Raw genomic sequence first — 19231 nt, 5'->3', positions numbered from 1 at the left:
ATCAAATATATCATATACTAAAAAGTTCTGAACTTTACGTTTTGTTTTTTAAAAACTTTATTATTTTCCCACTTACCAAAGATGTGATATGGAATTAGGCACCCAATAAATATTTAGTGAAAAAAAGCTGATTCTAGCAAAATAAGAGGGGAAATAGAACGTGCTAAATAGTACAAGTCGTTCCACATTTAATAATTCTATTAATATGAGGACGTTATTTTAGCTTCTATTTTTATTGTTTTATTTTATATTTTTAATATTTATTTATTTATGTATTTATTTTGAATGAGAAAGCACTGAGAGAGTGCAAGCGGGAGAGGGGCAGAGAGAGAGAGAGAGAGAGAGAGAGAGGGAGAGAGAATCCAAAGCAGGCTCCATGCTTAGCACGGATGCCCCACACAGAACTCCATCTCACCCCCATGAGATCATGACCTGAGCCCATATCAGGAGGCAGGCGCCTAACCAACTGAGCCACCCCGGAGCCCCCTGTTGTTTTGTTAAAAACTACAATAGCAAGGTGCCTGGGTAGCTCAGTCAGTTAAGCCTCTGACTCTTGATTTCAGCTCAAGTCATGATCTCATCGTTCATGAGATTGAGCCCTGCATTGGGCTCTGTGCTGACAGAGTGAAGCCTGCTTGGGATTTTCCCTCTCTCTCTCTCTCTCTCTCTCTCTCTCTCTCCCTCTGCCTCTCCCCTGCTTATTATACTCTTTGTCTCAAAAGAAAGAAATAAACATTAAAAAGAAAAAACTACAATAGCTACAAGTTGCCTTAGTCGGTAAGCTTAGTGGGTAAGTAGAATGAAAAAAGTGATTTGAAGTGGTAAGATGTGTTTGCCTACCATTTTAAAGCCAGAAATAGAACGGTCAATGTTGCCATCAGTATCAGTGGCACTACTTTACAGCCTCTCCGTATTCAATGGAGATTTACACTAGATATTATTAACTTTGATGCCCTATGTGCAACAGCTTTTATGATATAAAAGACACACTACTAAAGTCCAATAGGAGTGTTATGTGTTTGACTTGACATATATCTGACTGCAGTGGCCCTCAGTATGTTGTGTAATTACCAACAACCAAACTCTTTAATAATTTTGATTAATATCTATGAGATTTAAATACAGCATCATCACAGAAAAATCTCCTTAATGATGAAAGAACTGTTTCATGAAATTATGGCCAATAGTGGTAGTTCCAAATGAAATTTAGAAGTCACAAAATGGTCAGAATGGTTAACAAGCCAATGATCGATTCCTATAAAATGTATCATTATTCCCATCACTGAAAATGTAAAAAGGGAAACTGAGTATCAAAACAAATGATCAAATGCAATATTACTACCATAACAGTCAAAATTATATGTATATGTAGATACTCAAAATTTAATTCCAAGAGTGTAAATACAGATTTAAAGATCTGAGGGCAATTCACACCTTCAGTATGCATTTCTCTAAAGTCATTACAGTAATCATTAAAGTGCATGCTCTACAATACGTCTTTAAATCCTTACATAATTTTATTTTAAGATTACATTGAATGTGCTTTAGCTGATGCATAAATTGTCAGGATTTTCTCGATCACCTATCTGTAAAGCAGCATGCTGGGTGTCCCAAGGGACACAAAGATAAGCTACCAGCCCTCACACTGATGAAGGCAGACCTATGAACCAACGGTGGGAATGTAACTATTATAGCTGTGGGTAGAGCAATGACCCACTGAGGGCAGCTCAGAAATGGGTGGCAAAGAAATATATGAATGATTTCCACCGATAAAAATGGAAACAGAGGCAGTCCAAGCAATCAGAAAACCACAAGCAAAAAACATGAAGAAATGACAGTGAATGGCAAAAATAGTTTAGCAGAATAAAATAAGTAAAATGAAAAATTTAAAAAAAAGCCAAATTAATGAAAGAACATGAGTATAACTATGAATTTGTTACAAACAGAAATTTATCAATAAAATAATGTATGCCAGTGCTTTGTATTTGTTTTACAAAATTGAAAGGTGGTAAAGAAAAAAGAAAGATGTATTGATCTAAATACATTATGTATTTAGAAATATGTAAGCTGAGCTATATCCATTCCTATTAGATAACCAGAAGGAAGGAAGGACAGTCTAGATTTGGATCTTTTAAATATTAAATAGATATAAAGAACTAGGAGGCATTCCAAATGTAACCAAAACCTGTCAAGCTAAAATTAGAGTAATCTGGAAGAAAACATTACCTGAATAAGTCAAAACTAAAAAATTATGGCATTTTCCAAAACTATACAGAAAAAAATAATGTATTATTTTGACCCCTAGATAGAGCCAAAACTAAAACTGATTACTTAAAAAATAATTTTTAATGCTTATTTATTTTTGAGAGAGAGACAGAGACAGAGCACAAGCTAGAGAGAAGCAGAGAGAGAGGAAGACACAGAATCCGAAGCAGGCTCCAGGCTCTGAGCTGTCAGCACAGAGCCCGACGCAGGGCTTGAACCCACAAACCATGAGATCATGACCTGAGCCAAAGTCAGACACTTAACCGCCCGAGCCACCCAGGCATCCCTAAAATTTATTACTTTTTAAGTGAGGTTAAATGTTGTAGGAATACATGATAAAAAAATCCTCCCCCAGTACCTAGTGGGGGATCACATAGTCCTCCCCTAGTACCTCCAGATCCTCCAGATCACATAATCCTCCCCCAGTACCTAGTGAAATATATATTCTCTCCTCCCAAATTATATGTGATCGGGCAAGAACTATTTCCTCCAAAGGAATTAAGCATTTTTACTTCCTCATTGTAAACTATACTAGAGGGTATTCAGATAGTTATAGCTGACTAAAGAACATCCCTCTGTATAAAAGGATTCCAGCTAATAAGTGGAGAAGGGATCAAAGGAAAGAACCACGTTAGAGCATCATTCTTTTGCAATGATGAGAACTTCTACAATGGAGGGACTTGGCTGTCAGTGCTGGATTCCACTGCTCAACAGCGGCATCACTGACGCGGTAGACCGAGAGCGCGTGCCTCCTGACGGGATGCAATGTAAAGCAGACAGCAAACCCTAGCAAGTGTTCTCAGCAAGCACCCATTCCATTTAATCAAATGTTCGAATGTGGAAGCAGAGGGGAGAGAAGCTGGAAACCTCTCACAGTAAACCGTCTTTAAAGGACAGCACTGCTTGGGGAGCTGCTATTAATGTCACTTGGCTACATTCTAGGATTTGTGCAGAGACGTGGTGGCAGAAGAAGCTGCAGATGGAAGCTGTGGTAAGTTCATGGCATTCTTTAAATGTTATATCAAGGGATTTGGATCTTATTCGCAGGCTAACATTTCTGGGATACTGATGCGTGTTCTTCACTTTTGAAAGAGGGGCATGGGTGCTCTCGTGTTTCAAGAAGTTTAAAAAACAGGTTCTATATTCTCTTCAATTGGTTGAATATTCATAGCGCTCCTTAGCACATTGCTGCAGAAATACCTACTGAAATGTAACACAGCATTTCACAACTTACGGAACAGTTGTTTTGGGGAGTATTCGTTACCTGCCTTTAAGGAGAAAATCTAGAAAGCGCCACTGTCCGAGGAAGCACTGAAGCACCTCAAAAAGTGTGGTATCTTGCTCAGTCCGGCATTTTTTGAAGATAATTCTAGTGGCAGGAAGTTGGTGAAGGAACACGGGAGAGCGTTTGGAATAGATCAGGTGTGGCACGACAAAGAGATAAATATGCACTGAGGTACTGAAACAGGCTACAGGTGGAAATCAACAGACACGGTGAATATCAATGTAATCTTACTGCATAGGTTTTAGACGGAGCACAAGAGAATCACCAGACAATATTACCAGTTTCCAATTCAGATGAGTGGGATGTTGGTCATACCACTGTTACAGTTGCAACACAAAGAAAAGTAGTTGACCTGGTGGAGAAATACACTTGGGGTAGGTGTATGATCAAAGTGTGTGATCAAAGAATATATATATTTAAAATATAACATTTTCTTGGGGCACCTGGGTGGCTCAGTCGGTTGAGCGTCCGACTTCGGCTCGGGTCATGATCTTGCACTCTGTGAGTTCAAGCTCCCTATTCTGCTCTGTGCTGACAGCTCAGGGCCTGGAGCCTGCTTGGGATTCTGTGTGTCCCTCTCTCTCTGCCCCTCCCCCACTCACACACCATCTCTCTCCCCAAAATAATAAACATTAAAAAAAATTTAACCTGTTTTCTTATGTAAAATTCACACTTTCTTTTTTTTTTTTTTTTTTTTTATTTTTGGGACAGAGAGAGACAGAGCATGAACGGGGGAGGGGCAGAGAGAGAGGGAGACACAGAATCAGAAACAGGCTCCAGGCTCCGAGCCATCAGCCCAGAGCCTGACGCGGGGCTCAAACTCACGGACCGCGAGATCGTGACCTGGCTGAAGTCGGACGCTTAACCGACTGCGCCACCCAGGCGCCCCTAAAATTCACACTTTCTCATGGGCAAAATGCTAATCAAATATTGAGACATGAATCCTACTTATGGATTTCCCCCCTCCCCCCGTCTACACTTGCTTAAGTCATTCCCTGGTTCCACTTACCCACAAGGTCTATACGTGAATACGATGTAACTCTCTTCATCACTTCTTTCGATAAAAGTCACACACGTGTGCTTTTCCCAATGCCTCATGGCTTGCTTGAACATGGCTCGCTGGCTGCCTGGAAAAATGGCAGGATGTTAATAAAAGAGTGTGTGTCTCAGGCAGTAGGGCTACATGCTGGCCCCCTTCGTCCTGAGTCCGCCTGGGCAGTTCAGATGCCGTCACGTTCACCAACCAACAGAGATGAGCCTGGAGCACCACAAGCGAGCGCTCTAAAGAACGGACACTCCCCTTATAATCAGAGATTTGAACTCAATACCTTAATACATGTGTACAAGACTCTATAAACCGGGCACACACTCTACCTGACAGTGGAAGAGAAGTCAGCTTCCAGACATGAGCACATTTGAAGCTCAGTTTAAAAACCAGAACAGCGCTTTCAACCTTTAGAGTTCAACACTAAAGACATTTTTCAATTCCAAAAACATTCTAAACTAACAACCAAGGTGACTGGAGTATTTCTCATGCTTGATTTCATACTATGTTTTATATATTAATTATATATATATATAAAACTCTGTAAAAATACACACTCAATCTGTATGATAATATTTCTTCATAAAAATAAACACTCTGGGAATATCTTACCAGTGAAGTTGCCTCCTATAACATAAGGAATAACACCTCCGGGCCATATTCTTTCTGTTCTCGATGTAGCAGCTCTGGGAACTCGATTTTTCTCATTTTGCCCTGAGAATTTTAGAGGTACTTTTCCCTTCACTGTGTTGTTTTGCTCCAAGCCTGCAGTGACATTTAAAACATTCTGTGAAACAGAAGTCCTTGGTCAGGGAATCATTTCCTCTTAAAAGACTGAACTTAAAATGTCTTATTTACATATTTGTGTAAATATGCCTAAAGTCAATGCATTAAAGAACTTCATTTACCTTGCATACTTGAAAAACATTAAAATATTTAAGCATTTCACGTCAAAATCCTATTTCTTAATGATGCTCTCTTAGCAACTTTAATGAATTCTCATACAACAGTCTACAACAGATAGAAGTCAAGCAGACTTGTAGGCCACAAAAAAACCTGTTTCTTGTATTCTAATACTAGAGCACTGCCAATTCACCACCAGACGATAAAGTAAATGTTGTTTAAAAAGTCACGAGATATTCGAAACTCCTCTTAACTCTTGCTAAATCCTTCATTCTTTTAAATCAGCATTGATAGTCTATCGTATGGCCTAAAATTATGAAGATTGCATTACAGAGGGGGTAAATGAAATAATGTTGAGCTAGATATGGTCTCGGCCTCCTGGAATGCCAGTAGATCTCTGTTCAAATTTCCTCTGGATTCACATCCAGGTGACCTAGCATTATTTAGAGATCAGTACACAACGTGAACAAGCCAACATAAAATGCAACCTACTCCTAGAGAAGCTTTTGAGTCTGTAGTCATTAATTTTCTTGGTGGCCTTTCAAAATATTCAAAAAAAAATTTTTTTTATGTTTTTTTATTTTTGAGAGAGAGGGAGAGACAGAGCATGAGTGGGGAAGGGCAATAAAGAGAGGGAGACGCAGAATCTGAAGCAGGCTCCAGGCTCTGAGCTTTCAGCAGAGAGCCTGACATGGGGCTCAAACTCACAAACCGTGAGATCATGACTTGAGCTGAAGTCGGATGCTTAACCGACTGAGCCACCCGGGGGGCCCCAAAATATTTTTGTTACTGTTTTTGTTTTTCCTAAATCTTCATTATTATTCATTCTTATTCATCTACTAACATTGACACAAATAACCCACTGGTTTATACTTCAGACACAACAGTGAAAGTATGCCCCTATTCCCGTGTCCCTAACAGGTCTAGTTTGCTTGGGAAAATTATTGCTTGGAAGTGTGTACTATCAATTATTTAATTAACAATTCATCAATTTAAAAAAAATATTAGGATATAAACTTTGAACAGAAAACTCTTCTAAAAACTCTAAAATACACAAACAGTGTTTAACAAATTCAATACTAGCAGTATTAACTAATTATGAGACCAGAAGGCTGTTTTTCTATGTATGTTTTTGGAAGGATCAAACATTCTCAACTATTTTCTTAATCTAACAAATCAGTTTCTCAATTTACTTTAAGTGAACTTTATTTCAAAACAAACATTTTTTGTTAGGTTAAACATTTTTTGATTTGATTAAAACTGATGTAGTTCCATGCTTGATAAAAACACCTTAGTGTGATAACCATTGCACCGAAAATAAATATCAACCGTAAAATAACCCCCAAATACATCTTATAATAAGGAGAAGCTGAAAATAAGTTAAAAAAACATTTCAACTTTACGTTCTATTCATTAAATTTAAGTTCCAACTTAAGTTCTAAGAAACTTACATTAAACATCAGCTAACAAAAATGATACAGGACTTTTTCTCAGCCTATACCCTTTACATGCTTTGCATATTAATGGCAAACTGAACTGCTATTAGTATAATATTTACTGTACATCAAGTCAAGCGTCTGCAACTTTAAACATTGATATACCAGAGCCAATTCTTCTTATCCTGTCTATAAGCTGGTAGAGAGCCCCTCGTTTCTTTGACATACTATGGTCTCCAAATCCACCTTAAGAATAAAAGAAAACAGTTAAGTTAAACTCATTGTATTTTAAAACTCTTGCAAATAAACCATAGCAACAGGCTACACTGGTTTCTCTTTGGACATCTTTTTTTTTTTTTTCATGGGGTCTTAGAGTGTTAGAGTCATGAATACCCATAAATCTTAGGAGAGTGTAAACATTCTACAAACACAATTTTGGTAGCTGAAATCAAGGGGGTGAGGGTGATCCAGAGAGCAATCTAAATGACTTTATTTGGACATCATGGCAATTGAGTCATCTATTGATAATTCAGAACATTTTTCTTCACTGTGACCCTGACATCACATAGTGTTATATAGGATGACAGCAAGCTGTTCTGCCCTGTTGACTGCATTCCAGCTATGTCTCCAATGTAAACTGAATATTTTCAGAAGTCAAATCAGCCATTGGAAATAAAAACATTAGAAAAGCAAATGTATAGTGCAAGTCTTGCTCCAAGGCTGTGATCAATTTTGAAAATATTTTTAAAAGCATGTTATACTTTATAATATGTTCACATAAAACTAGAAAATTAGTTTTGATAATTTATAAAAAACAGTAACACATAATTAGAAAAACGTCACAGGAATCCAAAAGGATGTTCAGCAGCAAAATGCATTCCGTTATGCTATGTAATTGGCAACACTTATAAAAATAGATGTAAAGAATTTTATAGCTCAAAAGGTAGAAGAAGAGGTCAGGATAAGGAAATATGTCCTTTTGCAGTTTTACCAACTAGAAAAAGGCTAGAAAAGGTAGATTTCCTGTCATCAAGTCAGAAACCAGAGCATTTAAGGAAAACCCAAGTCCTATGATTCTCATTCCAGGGCTTTACTAAAATGCTCTCCTAATTTTATCTCCTATTTTCCTTTTTTGTTTAATTTTCAATACACAAACAACAAAAAGTCAGCACTGAGCAAACAATATAACCACTAATGATATCTGAACAAGTGCAGATGAATTCATATCACCAGAGTATGGTTCATGAGTCTCTTTAGGCTAAGACGACGAAAGGGCCAGAAACCCATAAAGACAACCAACTGTTCTTGGACCTTGAACTATTTCTTTCCAATACCTTTTCCCCCTTTGAAATTAATACCAAAACTTATTTACCTAGATTAAAGCTAATAAAAACAAAAATAATAACAAAAACCATTACATTATATAAGCCTCTTGGAGGAAAAAATCAATTAAGTCCTTATAAGGCAAATAAGTTAGAGTGCTTGTTCACTGACTAATAACCTACTTGATTATTTGCATTACACAGTCACATTTTTGCTGTGGTACTTGAGAAAAATTTTTGAAATTTTTTCATTGAACATTCTAGAAAGATGAGGTAACATTTGAATGTATTCATTCCTAAGTAGTTATAAGAAACATTTTTGAAGAATGGAATTTATATGTTTGAAATGATGATTTTGTAACAATTATAACTTCATATTAGACAGGCCTGAAACACATATAAATAGGTTTAGAAGAAGGTTAATTATGAGGAAGAAAAAGTGTCTTTAATTATAAAATTATAAGGATAAGAGTAATTATAGAACTTTACAAAAACAATGCCTCAAGACTACTAACAGCAATGATGTTCCTCATATTTAGCAATTTTTAAAAAATTTTATAGAAATCAAAATTGCAAAAAATTCTGTGTAGGCAGTTCATTAAAATAGAAAAAAAAAGAAATTGATAAAATAAGTGGTTATTTCTCACATATTCAAAAAACAAACTAAGTATATATTATGGGAAAGACAATACAGTTTGAAGGAAGAAAATAAGAAATACAGTTAATTTGATCTCCTCACTTGTAAAAATATTAGTATAGCCACCCCTCATAGGGTTATTATGCAGATTCAAAAGGTTAATATCTGAAAAGCACTTAAATCAGGCCTGAGACATGGTAAACATTACAAAATGTTTGTTAAATTAATAAAATTAAAACTATTAACAAAATATAAATTTGCAAATAGGCTCATTTATGTTTAAGAAATGGAAGTTGATCAGCAGGACATGAAAAGTGATTGAAAGAGTACTTTTAGCATTTCAAAAGTATCTTTTCTTCAAAATGAACACAAATTCAATCAAATAATCAACCATACCTGTGGTATGTCCAAGTCCAAAGGGATTCTGTGTAAGGTCAATTGTCCTATCAATTTGAAAGATACTTAAGTCTTCATCATCTAAGGCAATATCACCCCAAAACACAGCTAAAAAAGAAAAGTTCAATTAAAATGAAATACTTCAGAGCAAAGTCAATGCAAACAAAGCTAATCAGAAAATTTTGAGAAAATTATGGAAATGTGGTTCAGATAGATATTTCAGAAAGTACTTATAACTGAATAGAATATTCAACCTGTAATAGTATAATATGAGCCACTTATAAAAGGATATGACCCACGTTTCCTTACTTTAAAGTTTGAGGGAGGGGAGGAAGTCACTTCTCTGAACGAAATGGTCACTAATTTATAGGGGATCTTAGGAAAGAGTTCAGCACTCATGGCTCATTTGCAAATAAATGAAAGTGTGTTTGAATTTTCAGTGGATGCCTGTGACCAAAAGCAGGTCTTCACAGCCAGGTAGCAGGAGAGGTAGTAGTAACTAAATATTTTACTGTCACAGCACCTTACTCATCACACTTGTATACAATTATGATACACTTTCTCTAAATACGGCATTGCCTCCGAGTTTCTGTGAAATGTATAAATAAATACTGAAGTCAGTTCATGGGCTTAGTCAATGTTAGTTGAAGTGACTAAGTCACTTCACTGACTTAGTCAATGACTAGGTGCTACACCTTTGATCTTTCATATTAAATAAAACATTGTCCAAATTTTGAGGAGCTTCAAAATCATTGACCCAAATCCTGAAAACACGCTATCTTTTATATCCAGTCTTTTATACTGCTTAATAAAATAAACCTCTACAAACCATTGTGGGGAAAAAATGAGATAATTTCTTTAAAATCAGTATATGAATTTCTCTTTTCAAGTCAGAAATATACATCAACAAAAAATGCCCTCTTTGTATAGTTGAGTCCAAAGCTAAACTAATCAATCTCTTAGTGCTGCCAGATGTCAAAATATAATAACTTTAAGAAACACAGCAAATTTAGAGAATAATCATGAGATTAAAACATTGACAAATGCCCTGGAAGTTGTGGGATATTGTTTCTTGATACAGGCTTACAAATTTTCTTTTCTAAAATTTACTTCAAATGTTTCTTTTGCAAAACCAAATGGGAAAGGGGGAAAATACATTAGAACTTTAGGAAGTGAAAAAAATCCTCCATACTTTTCCAATCACTGTCTTTTAGTAGATTTAAAACTTAATACTTACGAATTTTCACTATAAAAAACTAGTTAATAAAGTTAGTTAATTTATACAATTTACATTTCAATGCCGAAAGCAATACAATATTTTGGGCTTTGGTCAAAAGTTTATTATGTAGAATTATTCACCCAGTTTAGTTCCGTCATGCAAAATGATATAAGAAGGGGTCATATTTATGTGTAAATCTAGAGAGGGAGAAGATAGAAATTAGTTTAAGGAAGGTTATCACCTCAACATGCGGGAAAATATTCACTAAAATTTGAATCCTCTCATCAACCCCTCTCTTGTGCCCTACTGTCAATGGAAAAGCATGAAGTAGGGAAATGCTTACTATCTTTCACTATTGTAGAGACAAAGTAATGAAAGGTCTGTAGAACAGTTTATAGCACTGGCTAAGAGGTTGGTCTTGATGCCTGAAATTGAATCCAGATTCTAATCGGCTTCATACGCATGTGGAAGAAACCGCTGATGCTCCACTCCCCTAAACCCAGACATCTCAAGAAATAGATGACCTGCCTAAATAAAAAAAAAAAAAAAAATTGCAATTACATAAAAGACTGGCTAGTTTTCATAAAAAATAAATTTTGCACCTTTCCCCCCCAAGATTTTACACTTTAAGGTAAATTAAAGTTTGCTAGTTATTTACATCTTCCATCGTGTGTATTTACGATACAAGTAGTTGAGGGCACGGACTGGCAGTGACTCTCAGCCTGGCTCTTCCTTTCTTAGAGCAACTAGAGACACTAAAATAGTGTTACTCTAACATTAATTTGAATAGGAATCACAGCAGATCTGGTTAAAGTGGAAGTTCTGATTTAGGAGGTCTGGAGAGGCTCAGATCCTACATTTTTAACAAGTTGCCATTACTGCAAATAATTGTCATTGCCATCATCTTGACTAGCATCATTTTTTTTTTCTCAAGAATAAACTCCTCTCTGAATCAGCTTGTTAACATGAACACTGAGGCACTCAGGCACTGAGGCAAACAAAACGTAGTTTGTCAGTACCCCATTTATATAATAAAAGTAGTATGAGTAAAATAAAACTCAAATGTGTTTTAGATTTTTATTTTCTTGTAACGACTTTTCACATGCAATAGGATTCATGTCTTGATGGATGGATTATATCAAAAACAGATCCGCAGTCCAAAGATATAACACTTCACAGGAGCAAAAACATTACTTTTGGGGAGAAGAAAAGGCACAAGGCCAGATGATTCTTAAGAGGAGACAAAACCTTTCTGGAATACATAAACCCATTTTTTTTTTTTATTTAGTGTTATTTTTCCTGAACTCAAAGCTTCAGAACGGTGTGGCAGGTCTGAATACACCATGAACCGCTTCAGGAGAAAACCAAATATTTCCTTGAGAACAAGCCGTAGTGAACGACAAAGCCAATTCATTTCTGTGCGGACTTGATATACACTGCAGGCCATATATATCTTTAAATGTTGATACTATCAACATTAACAAAAAAAGAAAAAGTAGCCATCTTAAAATTACAACCCATCACACAGTTTAAAACGCACAATTTCTTTCTTTGTATTGCACACATCCGAGGGTTTCCTTAATCCATCTTCTACTTAAATCTGCGTGTCTTATTTCTCCATGCTAGAATACTTTACTTATGCCTTGGTGTAGCAAACTGGACCACGACCCCTTATATTACATGGATTTAGAATCTGCATTATAATCTAGTATGTATTTGTTATTCAGGCTCCAAGATATTTCTAATTCTCAAATCCACTTTGGGGTTTTTTACTTTTCTTTCTTTATGGTATTTTCTATTTGTTTTGCATCACAAAAATGAGAAATAGTTTGAAAAATATGAATTACTACTCATTAGCCCCATTTAGCACAGTGATTTGAGGTTGGGGCTATCAGAACTGAAAGGAATACAGGAAACTGGTTATAGATCATAATACCAGGGAAGTTCTCAAGTGCAATTGGAATATTTACTATCTGTTTGGAATTCTGCTTGGATTCCTATGGTCAAAAACGGGTTTGGAGCTAACCAATAGGCCAACATAAAATGTCAAGAACAATTTTTAAACTACATGGAAAACCACAGGTATTGTTTTTCTTCTGAAGGCTATTTGCATTCATTGTACTACATTTTTATTTTTTTAAATCGAAGCCCAAGGAAGGCAAGTAGCTTTTATTGTAGTAGGTAGAGTAAACATATCTTATAAAAGAATGTATGGTCAGAATAGGCAATCCAAGGTCGGGACTCCCTACACCACGACTTTCAGGGATACTTCTTCCACCCACTTCAGGATTCCCCAAAGATCTTTAGCCCTTCCATTCTGAAGCTGGGATCCAGCAGTCAACTTTAAGGAGGCTTCGAGCCTGCGATTTCCTAAAAGCTGTATACAAAACATACATAGGAGTTTATGCGCTCAGTCACATGTTTTGCAGGGGAGAGGTCCACCACAGGCTGTCAGAAAGGATCACACAAAGTAAAGAGCCACTACTTTTGCCAAAAGCAAAGCCTTTCCGTCCATTCAGGAGAAAATGCTTGCAAACTAAACACCCTCACAAAAATGGATGCATTTACTTGAATTAATGCTAAAGAATCTGACAGCTGGTTACTACTTGACAGTGTACTGTAATGGAGTCTCCTTGGGCATTACCTACAGAAAGTCCTTCCAGAAGGACTTCTGTGTCCTGCCTGTGCTTCCGTCAGGAGTAGGCCAGCACGCAAGATTTCATACCATGTCTTCAACAGTCTGATTCGTCAGTCTAATTTTGAAAATACTGACCACAGGAAGCATGCGTCACTCATCTTTAAACCCCCACTTGCCAGAGTGCCTGACATAAAGTAGGTCCTCAATATGTTTTGAGACACACAAAAAATGCGAATGAGAAAATACCGTGCATCGGGCTATAAATCGTGCATGACAAAAATAAGGTTAGCCAGGCTATGTACTTCACAGGTTTGCCTTAAGACCCAAAATACTGATATTCACCATTCCAAGGAAGGAGTATTTTAAACCCTTTCAATCTAGAGTGGATTACTGTTATATACTCAAAAAAAAAAAAAAAAATTTAAAGGGCAACTGTCTTTCTTTTTTATTCCAGTACTATATATTATTAAGTGCAGTTATGGGAAATGTGTCTGCTTTTCTCTACACATCACACTGATATGGTCAGGAAATACGGACAGAACTAGCAGATCTGTTATCATGAGATTTATGGGATTTGAAGAGATAGCTCAAAGATTCAACAATAGCCAAGACCACTTGCTCATTACACTGTTTTCACATACAGTTTAAACTTTCTGCTTTTATTGATATTGGATTTAGGGAGGAAGAATGATGTCATGTGAAGGCCTGACAAGGCTGCTTTGGCTGCTCTAGCCTACAATAAAGGCTGAGTAAAAATTTCCTCGGACAAGGACAACAATGAAGTCTCAGAAGTCAACTATTTTTACTTGATTGACAACCACTAAGCAAATTCCCAAGGAAAAGTAAGATTTGGCAAAATTCTAATTACACATTTTGGAGACAACGTTACAATACTTAAAAGGGAAAATAATTTTCAGCTGGCATCTCATATGCACAGAATAAAATTTTCCCCCAGAATGACACAGATAAAAGTCAATTTAAGTTCCAAGTTTGGGAAACAATTATCTGAAATTTTTTTAAATATTAATACAACATAGAAATAAATATGTATATATTTATATAGACTTTCATAATTACTCTTCAAAAAATATAAGAATGAGAATTTTTTTAACTTTTTTAATGTTTATTTACTTTTCAGAAGGAGACAGAGTGTGAGTGGAGGAGGGGCAGAGAGAAGGAGACACAGAATCCAAAGCAGGCTCCAGGCTCTGAGCTGTCAGCACAGAGCCCGACGCAGGGCTTGAACCCACAAACTGCCAGGTCATGACCTGAGCCAAAGTCGGACACTTAACTGACTGAGCCACACAGGCACTCCAAGAATTTTTTTATGCAGTATATCTCCTTCTTAAATTTCTAATAGTAAAAAAGTATTTGCAGTCCAATTATTGTAGTGAGTGTTATTAAGAAAACAGCCCATGCCATCATAAAGAATGAAATCTTGCCATTTGCGATGACCTTTGGAACTAGACTGTGTTATGCTGAGCAAAATAAGTCAGAGTAAGACAAATGCAATTATGACTTCACTCCTATGTGGAATTTAAGAATCAGAACAAATGAACATGGCGGGGTTAGAGAGAGGCAAACTGTAAAACAGACTCTCAACTGTAGAGAACAAACTGAGGGTTGTTGGAGGGCTGGTGGGTGGGGGGGGGCTAGATGGGTGATGGGTACTAAGGAGGGCATTTGTGATGAGCACTGGGTGTAAGTGATGAATCACTGAATTCTACTTCTGAAACCAATGCTACACTATATGTTAACTAACTTGAATTTAAATAAAATCTTGGAAGGAAAAAAACAGCCCATGAAATGTTTTATTTAAAATAATTTCTAGGTTTTTTTTTCAAGATCTGCATTTTCACTTCTACCATATATTATCACATAACATGAGCAAAGCCTTCTCATCTGCAATTAAAAAGTGTTCATAGGGTGCTAGGTGGCTCAGTCGGTTAAGCATCTGACTCCTGATATCAGTTCAGGTCGTGATCTTGCTTGTGAGATAGAGCCCCATGTCTAGCTTCATTCAGCATGGAGCCTGCTTGGGATTCTCTCTCTCCCCCTCTCTCTGCTCCTCCTCTGCTCACTCGTTCTCTCTCTGACAATAAAAAAATAAACATTAAAAGAAAAGTGTTCACATAGTGAGATACAAATGATGAGTTAAATAAAATGATAACACTGGGGTGCCTGGGTGGCTCAGTTGATTAAGCATCCGACTTCCGCTCAGGTCATGATCTTGCAGTTGGTGGGTTGAACCCCACATCAGGCTCTGTGCTGACAGCTCAGAGCCTGGAGCCTGCTTCAGATTCTGTGTGTCTCCCTCTCTGCCCCTCCTCCACTTGTGCTCTGTCTCCCTGTCTCTCAAAAATAAATGAACATTAAAAAAAATTTTAATAAAGTGGATTATATATCCTTCCCTCATAAACTGGATTGAAAGGTGCCTCTGGGTAACATGACAATTATCTGGCCATTTTCATACAAGATGTCTTCATCCACCAAAGACAGAATTTTTGAAGGGAGGGGATACAGTGTGACATAAAAATCTAGATACAGTTTGGATTACTGATTATATATTAAAAAAAAAAAAAAACCTGTCCAAACATCCTCCAAATTGAAAGGTCCCTTCAAAGAACCCATAACTGTCACTAGAGTGAAACACAGTCTTCTTTGATTATTTCCTAAATCAGGAAATAAAACGTAATCACAATACAAAATCAAATGTTCAATCTGAAATGCAAAACAAACATATACATATGCACATACATACACACATACATATATACCACACAAAAGCAAAGAATATTTCTCCAGAATATGGAGACATTTGATAATAAAGTCATTTTCCATGATATTAATGAGTTTCAAGATGAATCTAGATTGACCAATAGATTATGAATACAGATCACAAGCAACAAGTTGTCTTCTTTAAATCTTATATTTTTTCTATTCTAATGCAATTGTACATTATGGATATGAGTAAATGCTAAATTTTCAAATAAACATCTTTCTTTTTAAGCCAGAAAACAAAATTTTTCTCATAACAAAAGATCCATTGAAATACCATATCAATCTGCATTTATAGCCCACAATGCCCATGGATAGGATTTCTCAGAACATTTTTAAAATATCACCCATACCACAAATATTCATTCTGAACTCTTTGTCTCAAAAGAGAAAACACTGACAAAAACGTACTTTGATCAAACAATGTAAAAATAAATATTGAATTTTTTTTTTGCGTATGACCTAATAATTTGTTACAAGCTTTAAATTTAGAAAACAAATTACTGTAGTCCGTCAGTTTTTAAAAACTGCCATTCTTACACTGCTCAAAAATGAATATATAAGCAACCGCTACCAAGATTTGGTTTATTTATGTTTCCCACATCATACATCTTGTAATGACAGAGCAAACACTTGTTTTTTCTTCCCTCAGGCCTTTAATTGTTTACACTTGTGGCCACTTGTGTGGGCGTCAACCCTGATACTTCTTTCTTAATTAAGTTTGTTTATTTTCTAAATATTGACACCCGCTCTTGGAATAAATCTTAATGTCTTCCTGGAAGTAAGACTGTTCATGCAAATTTGTTGTTTTCTATATTTTAGCTATATTTTACCCACTGGCTGGTCATCTATTCACATAAACAGAATCTTTTTTTCCCTACTTTTTTCCATTTTTTATTTAGTCTACTGTTAGGAAAGACTGAGAGAAAAATGCTACATTCCAACCTTTGTATAAGATTTCCTCTTGAGCACAAGTCCAAGGCAGGGTTTTTCTTTGGTTAATATCCCCCACTGCCAACCCATAAAACAACATGTACTCAGTGAAATAAACTTTACAGAATTTAAAAACTCACTGATATCCTAAAAAACTGGATTCCATGCACTGATTTCTATTTCTTCCTCCCATAGTCTCAGGGATTTTAAATAATTGGGAAGATAAAGGGAACTTTACTCACACCAAAACAAGCAAAAATTGAAAAAAACAAAACAAACAGTGAAATATCCTGTCAATATTATTTTCAACCTTTTAAACTGCTACTTTAAAAGATCTATAGTGGCACCTGAGTGGCTCGGTCGATTAAGCATCCGACTTCAGCTCAGGTCATGATCTCATGGGTCCTTAGTTCAACCCCCCATCAGGTTCCATGCTGATAGCTCAGAGCCTGGAGATGCTTCAGATTCTTCATTTCCCTATTTCTCTGCCCCTCCCCCACTCACGCTCTGTCTCTCAAAAATAAACACTAAAAAAAATTTTTTTAATAAATAAAAGATCTGGGCACCTGGGTGGCTCAGTCGGTTGAGCGTCCGACTTCAGCTCAGGTCACGATCTCACGGACCGTGAGTTCGAGCCCCGCGTCGGGCTCTGGGCTGATGGCTCAGAGCCTGGAGCCTGCTTCCAGTTCTGTGTCTCCCTCTCTCTCTGCCCCTCCCCCGTTCATGCTCTGTCTCTCTCTGTCTCAAAAATAAATAAACGTTAAAAAAAAATTTTAAAAAAAAGATCTATAAAGTGTCGGTAGCTTATACTAACATTAAATGTGCAGTGTTTCCACACTTGTCCAAAGGACAAAAATACAGATTCAAAGGGGCACGTGCACCCTGATATTTATAGCAGCATTATCAACAATAACCAAACTGTGGAAAGAGCCCAAATGTCTATCGACTGATGAATGAATAAAGAAGACATAGTACACACACACACACACACACACACACACACACACACACAGGAATATTACTCAGCCATCAAAAAGAATGGAATCTTCACCATTTGTAACAAAGAGGATGGAACTAGAGTATATCATGCTAGCGAAATAAGTCAAAGAAAGACAAACACCATATGATTTCACTCATATGCAGAATACAAGAAACAAAGTAGATAAACATATGGGAAGTGGGAAAAAAAGAGCCTGAGGGAAACAAACCATAAGAGACTCCTAACGATAGAGAACAAACTGAGGGTTGATGGAGGCAGGTGGGTTGGGGATTGGCAGGTAGGTGATGGGGATTAAAGAGGGCACTTGTTATGTTGAGGACTTGGCATTATATGTAAGTGATGAATCACTGAATTCCAACTCCTGAAACCGATATTGCACTGTATGCTAACTAACTAGAGTTTAAATAAAATTTTTTTAAAAATTGAAAAATAAAAGATAAAGCAACTTCCAAAAAAATAAAAATAAATGTGTCGTGCTTATTATTAGTAAAATGCCCTCATCGACATTCCATTGAAGGCTCAGAAAACCCTCAGATATTATTGATTCATATCACTAAACCTGCTGATAGAATTTAATTTTAAAAACTTACCAGGCCTTATTGTTTATCATAGAATGTATGCCTTTTATTTTATGTAGCAGTTTATTAGCATTGGCTTTAGGTTATTTGTTACAGTTACAAGATTCTGAGTTGAGAAGCTGTCTAAAAACTTCAGTTTGAGGTCATGCTGGTGACTCATCTTAACCACATGAAGAAGGTCTCACATGGGGAATGAAGAAATAAGTGTTTCCATTCTTTTCAGATTTGCAGAAACAAGAATGTTACCTGCATTGGCATATGGAGATGACATACTTTATTGAGAAAATGGAAGTGATCTACAAAGGAAGTATCCACTAAATGAAACTGAGTTAATCATAATGTGCATATGGGAAAGGATAAACCACCCAACTCTGCTTACCTAGTTGCAATATTAATGTTATTGAGTAATCTGCCCATAGTGTTTCAAGCCTTGTTTAGGGTAATAAAGGAAAAGAAAACAGATGTTGAAATATAAATAGGGGCACCTGGGTGGCATAGTCAGTTAAGAGTCTGACTCTTGATTTCAGTGCAGGTCATGAGCTGGAGCTCTGCTCTGACAGCGTGGAGTCTGCTTGGGACTCTCTCTCTCTCTCTCTCTCTCTCTCTCTCTCAAAAATAAATGAATAAACATTAAAAAAATGGCCATTAAATCCACAATCTCTCTGTAGTGTTACAGATGAATTCATTTTAAAAGAGAATAAATTACAAGTTCTTAAAAAAAGCTTCCAAACACATAACCTGAATAAAAATTTTACATATATATATATATATATATATATATATATAATTGAGCAAA

The 19231-nt window shown here is 36.3% G+C and overlaps 1 protein-coding gene across 1 annotated transcript in view; it reads right to left on the bottom strand.

The window, feature by feature from the left end:
* The window catches only part of TLL1 (tolloid like 1), a 212377-nt gene that overhangs the window by 116327 nt on the left and 76819 nt on the right, over positions 1–19231 (bottom strand). Inside the window, exons 2-5 of the mRNA XM_049631294.1 lie at positions 9290–9397; positions 7100–7180; positions 5208–5360; positions 4560–4677 (exon numbers count right to left, since the gene is read on the bottom strand). Of these exons, the coding sequence (XP_049487251.1) occupies positions 4560–4677; positions 5208–5360; positions 7100–7180; positions 9290–9397 (460 nt within the window). The remainder of the gene's footprint in view (positions 1–4559; positions 4678–5207; positions 5361–7099; positions 7181–9289; positions 9398–19231) is intronic.

This window comes from Panthera uncia, chromosome B1, assembly GCF_023721935.1.
Source record: "Panthera uncia isolate 11264 chromosome B1, Puncia_PCG_1.0, whole genome shotgun sequence".
Lineage (NCBI taxonomy): Eukaryota > Metazoa > Chordata > Mammalia > Carnivora > Felidae > Panthera > Panthera uncia.
This window is presented reverse-complemented; position numbering and strand designations above follow the sequence as displayed.